Source organism: Otolemur garnettii, unplaced genomic scaffold (genome assembly GCF_000181295.1).
Source record: "Otolemur garnettii isolate 467f Iridium unplaced genomic scaffold, OtoGar3 scaffold00124, whole genome shotgun sequence".
NCBI classification, from domain to species: Eukaryota; Metazoa; Chordata; class Mammalia; order Primates; family Galagidae; genus Otolemur; species Otolemur garnettii.
The window spans coordinates 1,875,320-1,881,255 of record NW_003852519.1 but is presented as its reverse complement, the minus strand read 5'-3'; the positions used below and the strand labels follow the sequence as shown (position 1 = coordinate 1,881,255).

The following is a 5,936-nucleotide window of genomic DNA, read 5'->3' as shown; positions in this document are numbered from 1 at the left end:
CAATAGGAATGGTCTGCTTTAACATTGTTAATTTTGTGTGTGTGTGTGGCTGGGCTTCAGTGCCCAGATACATGGCCAAACATTATTCTAGATGTTTTCATGAAGGTGTTTATGAATGAGATTAACATTTAAATTGGTAAACTTTGAGTAAAGCAGATTGCTCCCCATAATGTGGGTGGGCCTCATCCAATTAGGTTTTTGAGGAGAAAAGTGCTATTTTGGCAGCAGTGGACATCCTGGGTGGGGCTGGAGTTTGCTGGAGACTCTGACTAATGTTCTTTCTGGAGAAGGGATGTAGGGATGGTCTGGATGTTTGATTCATGACTGGGTATATGACATGAGTGGTAAAAAATCTCTGGGAGAACAAAAGGGAGAGAAGCGGACCTCTCATGATAGACCCCCAGAACAATCTAAAGAGTCATGTAGGCCTCCAAGAAGGCATCAAAAATGTGTGCAATTTTATTAATTGATTTGAATAATGTTGAAGTTTTATTTTCAGGTTGCATTGTGTATTTTTGGTGCATTACTCTGTGCAGTTATTTCATCCAAGACCAGAGGGCGCTGAAGATTGCTTACTCCACTTTATAACCCTTCTGACCTCAGGGGTGTTGACTTGAGGCAGGAATACACACCATCTACCCTGCTTTTCCCCCACTGATGCCAGTCCTTACTGGTCACAGGGAGCAGTGCAGCAAGCTTCACTCCTGGAGTCCATACAACTCTGACTGATATATGCAGTAAATGAGTTGCTACCTATGTGTGGGGGGCATACCTTTGTGAATCACTTCACAGTTTGAAGACACTGTTTCAAGAAAACTTTGCAAGTGTCTCATTTCTTAATGTCACAAGCCATTCTGATTTAAAATCCTAACCTCTCTCTACGTATTAGCTTACAAAGTTCCTTTTTTTGCCTGGGAGGTTTAATTAAAGCAAGATGAAACTATACTTAATAACCTTCAGTTGCCTGAAAGAGTTATTACAGAAATGCCTAAGGTATTACCAGAAAGGAGCTTAATGTCTCAAATAAATGTCAAGTTTTCCAAATCAAACTCATAGGCAACTTAATGGGGAATAAATGTCACAATTATCCATACTTTTCCATCTTTTTTTTAAAGAAAGAAAACATGCACACAGTGAAGGGAATCAGAATCTATTTTTATGTCCCCAGAGTTATAAACATTTGTATCAAAATATTTACAATTATAGTATATGAAATAATCTATGAACGAAGAAGCCAAATACAGTACAAGAACAACCCACCAATGTAATGCAAATTACATGAGACATAAATGTCACAGAAAAAAGCAAAAGACAAGGGAATACATGGTTTACTCCAGTCATAGTTCAGTTTCTTAACAAACTGCAAGTATCTCTTTTGGATATATCTGATATGTAAGTATGTTTCTGCACATAAGATGGCCTTATATATTCATGTGCTAAGTAAATCATAATGAAAAAGTCCATCATCCCACCATTTTTGCTGGCCACTCTCTCTAATCCCAGCTCTCAACATTTCCTTAACCAGAATAAACATAGAGAAATAAACTTAGTAATAGTCCCTTTACATAAATACCAGCAAACATGGCATTAACAACTCCCTAAACAGGAAAGGTATAAAAGAAATGGATGAGGAGAAACTAATGGAGAAAAGTAGGCAAGATATCTCAGGTTCTTCCTGGGGTAGATCTTATTGTCAGAGTAATAAAGGAAATGTCTCCCCCTTCACCCCCAAAACACCCTTTAGACAGAATCTGAGATGGCTTAAAATAGCTGCTCCAGAGCAAAACAATGCCTTTTTAGCCAGGAATAACATGCAACTTCTAAGTCCTATAAAGAGATGCTCCTGTGGCAGCAGACAGCTCAACTACCATCTGACTAGGTACCACAGGAGTTTTTGCCTTTTTTTAATGCTAAACAAAATAATCTGCCCATCACCTACATTTTGATTTATCTTGTGGGATTTTCTTATTTTCCTGGGAGCACAGGCATTCTGTTCTTATCATGACTCTAAAATATAGTATGCTTAATACTTCACAATTAGATAGCACCTTTCACCCAAGGGCCTGTTTGGCTGCAGTGTGGTGTGTGTTTTAATTAGCTTCCAGAAGTGCCTCACTTGTGAAATAGGGTTAGGAGAGGCCTCGAAGAAGTGACCACTTCAACTAGTGTTGAAGCTAGAGCTAGAGAGCTCTGATTCCCCAACATGGATAATCAGACAAAACTTACTCAAAAATGTAAAGTATAGTGGAAGAATAGTAGGATTGTGTTACAAGAAGCCATGTCCATCTCTCTCCTGATATATACTTAACAGATACATTGACTGCATTGAGGGGAATCCTAAAACCATAACCCTAATATAACATTCTTGCAAGATTGCCACTTAGATCTCCTAGTTTATGTGGTGCTTTCATTAGTGGCTTTAGAGAAACTCCAGAAGAGCTGCCTTGGCTTCAAGCGAGAGGCCGAGCAAAGTCCATGGCAAGAGGGCTCCATGAAGGACAGCCATGTGAGGTCTAGGCTGGGTTCTGACCACCCCCCAGGCCTTCCATTAGGAAAAGTTCTCTTTCTTGGTTCAGCTAACCAACCAAGTTGGCCTTACAAGCCATCTCCCTTCCTCCCATTTTGTCACTGAATTCCACAGACCTAAGTATCTGTTCTTCAGAGGGGCAGTGGCTTGCTGGCCAAAGCCCCCACAGTGGGTACTCCAGGCTGGAATGTGATGTGTGATGTTTTGCTTTGGGTCAGAAGGGCAGAACTGGCTTTCAGCACAAGCACAATACCTGCTCTTGCCAAAACTTGTACCGCTATTTTAACTTGGTGCACAGTAGGTATATGGACCTCGGTGCATGACCCAGATCCACCCTCGGAAGAGGAGCTGGTGGTGAGGCAGCTGATGTGCTCCAGGCAGTGCGAGTGACTGAGAACAGCTGGAGGCCAAGTCTGGTGGCCGGAGGGAGGCTGGCATCAGGGAGCATCAAGGTACTAGCCGGATGCTTTGACCCAAGGGCAGGGGCTTGGCAGTAGAGAATCTCCTCAGTAACCATTTGGGTTTTGGCCTCTTCCACTTTCTCCCCCCCTCCCCACCCCCTCCCCTGTCTTGGTTTTTTCCATTCAGCATCTTCCACTTCCCTCCCAGGTTCAACAGCTTCCTCCTCCCTCCCCCCTGATCCCCATAAATTTGTTCAGCCTCATTTCTTTCTCAAGACCAGATAGACGACGCCAGTGATGAAGCTGAAGCAGAAGCAGATCCAGGTGAGGATGAAGCAATAGCCATGGTGACTTGTCTGGCCACCAAAAGTGGTCCTAGAACCGTTTGCATAATGGTTAGTGTACACGGATGCTCCGATCATAATGCACAGCCCTGCAGGGAGAGAAAAGGATGTGTAGGCTTTGATTAAAATAAGGAAAAGGTTTTTATAACTTAAAGACCCTATATCCCTCATTGGCAATGGGAAGATAAACTCTGGGTGTTTGTCCCCAAACAGTAGTTTTGCCTTGGACCAAGCTTGAGGGTTGTGTTGCTAAATTACCAGGGTCTGTGCTCTCATACCTGTGCTGCTTTTGTGTGGCTGCAAGTGTGAAGTAGAACACTGCACACCAGGCCCACCACCCAGCTGTCCTGACTGGCTCCCATAGCTAGGAAGGCTCCTCAGGGACACAAAAGAATGTGGCCTTCCACCAGACTGCACTGGGGACAGGACAGTAAGAATCACAAAAACTACATGCACTGTGGCAGTGCACGTCTTTCCCCAGACCCCCACGTTCTTCAAGTTTCCTGTATAGCCATGCCACTGATGGATGGATACCCCAACTTGGGATCTGCCCTGGAGCACTGGTTTTAAACCATGAAGCAAGTGAGTGTTCTTAATCTAAGGTCCTCCCTCCACAAGAGAACAGATAACACAGAAGAAAACTGCACCCGGTGGTTTCATTGACCAACTTCATCTCTGCCAGGAGCACTCATAGTAAAACTGACTTAAATGTTTCTCCTGCATAAGCTGGAGTCCACCCTGAGATACTCACAGCACACAAGCATGGTGGCTCCTGAGAGGATGAACCGGTTTCCCTTCTCCATGGTGAAGAGCTGGAACACGAAGACCACAAGGGAGATGACAGAGAAGATGATGGACAGAATCATGAAGGCCTGCACGGACTTGAGGGCATCTGTGGGCACAGAAGAGGGGAGCAAGGGCATTAGATCACCCCAGGGGCTGCATGTTACATGGCCACACCCCCATCAGCACCGGATCTACACTTTTATACCTACCGTCATGTACAAATGGCAGGGTCTTATTGCAGAAATCAGCCTCACAGCCTTTCCAAAGACCATCTGATGCGTTCCCAGACTGTGAAACCAGCCAGACCTAAAACCAGAAGGAAAGAAAAAGTTGATTAAAGCTGACCCACTGCTTTAAAAAACAAAGACAAATCACCTTGCATCAGGACCAAATCTTAATCAAGACACTCTATTTAGCCCTAAATATGGCTGAGCAGCCTATCTCTGGGTGGAAATAGGTCTGATTAAAACAGACGTCAGAAAAGTCCCAAGAGACCACAGAGAGAAAAACACGAAGCCTGGGGGAGCGAGGTAATCACCTAACCTCCTTGGGCTTCACATTCTTCATGACTTAAAAAAAAAAAAATGGAGGGTGGCGCCTGTGGCTCAAAGGAATAGGGCACCAGCCCCATATGCCAGAAGTGGGGGGTTCAAACCCAACCCTGGCCAAAAACTGCAAAAAAAAAAAAAAAAAGGAAGTAGTTCAACCAAAGTGATTTAAAATTCTAAGGTTCTAAGAAACAGAAACCCTAGAAGAGGAAATTGGTTTTACATATGTACAATCTGTAAACTCTATTAATATTGTTTCACTGAAGGATCTGGCTCACAAGGGAGGGGAAAGTTAAAGAAAAACGTCCAACTGAAGACAACTAGGAAATGTAAGGGCTACTGGGAAAACTGCAATAAGTCTGGGTGGTCACTAAGCCACTTCATCTGAACAGAAAGATCAAACATGACTGTGGCAGCATGCAAAGTAGTTTCCCAGTGAAATTGCACAGCAGGAGCTTCCTGTGGGCACCGCTGAAGCAGAAGGGTGACCAGAACATATTCCCCAGGCTCTCTGATGTGCTGGCATCACCCCCTACCTGGCCCAAGGAAAATAATTATCCTTCTGGAGTAGAAAACAAATGCAGGGTCCTGTGCACCCACAGAGAGAGAGGAAAGGCAGGGCCAAGGACACGCAATCACCTGCCCTCCATTCAGTAAACAACTGTGTGCTGAGCCTTGTGTTTAGGGGGCTGATGACTGGCTGATAGGCTGCACTTTGGCACCCATTCATACCCTTTAAAGGAGTCTATCAGACTTATCTTGAGAGATACAGGAGCTAGCGTCCAGAATGGCTAAATGACAAAATCTGGAGGAGTTGTGTCTTAGCACAACTATGTTCAAATCCACTTTGCTTATAATCGCACCCAGATGAATTTCCAACACTTGTCTGTCTGAATCTTAAAACCCATTGATCTCTTAACTGTAATAAGGACCTAAACAGGTTCTGGAAATATCGTTTGCCTGTCTAGTGCCTAGTGGCCTTGGTTTTTAAGTCCAAGGAACTGTTCGCTTTTTTCTGAGAAAATCAGGTGCCATAAACTACCACTAGAGGTCAGAGTAGACCAAGGTTCAGAGAGAAGCGTCTGCATCTCTACCTCAGTATATTTTTGTGTTGTTTGATCTGAGTGAGTTAATTCAGTGACACCAGGTTAATCTTGCAAAATTTTACTTTTACACGCGACTCTCCACTTAAAGCTTGAATTCATCAATCTGGCAATCAAAGCCTCTCGTCCTCTCACTCCTTCATATCCATCCTCCTACTCAAAGAGGCCGGGTGGGGTATGGTGGTTCTTGCCCAAGATGATGGACAGAATCATGAAGGCCTGCACGG

At 44.0% G+C, this 5,936-nt stretch overlaps 1 protein-coding gene across 1 annotated transcript in view; it reads right to left on the bottom strand.

The window, feature by feature from the left end:
• Positions 1 to 3,188: 3,188 nt before the first annotated feature.
• EMP1 (epithelial membrane protein 1) overlaps positions 3,189 to 5,936 on the bottom strand; it is a 17,997-nt gene continuing 15,249 nt past the window's right edge. The window contains exons 3-5 of the mRNA XM_003797781.2: positions 4,268 to 4,364; positions 4,024 to 4,164; positions 3,189 to 3,361 (exon numbers count right to left, since the gene is read on the bottom strand). Of these exons, the coding sequence (XP_003797829.1) occupies positions 3,189 to 3,361; positions 4,024 to 4,164; positions 4,268 to 4,364 (411 nt within the window). The remainder of the gene's footprint in view (positions 3,362 to 4,023; positions 4,165 to 4,267; positions 4,365 to 5,936) is intronic.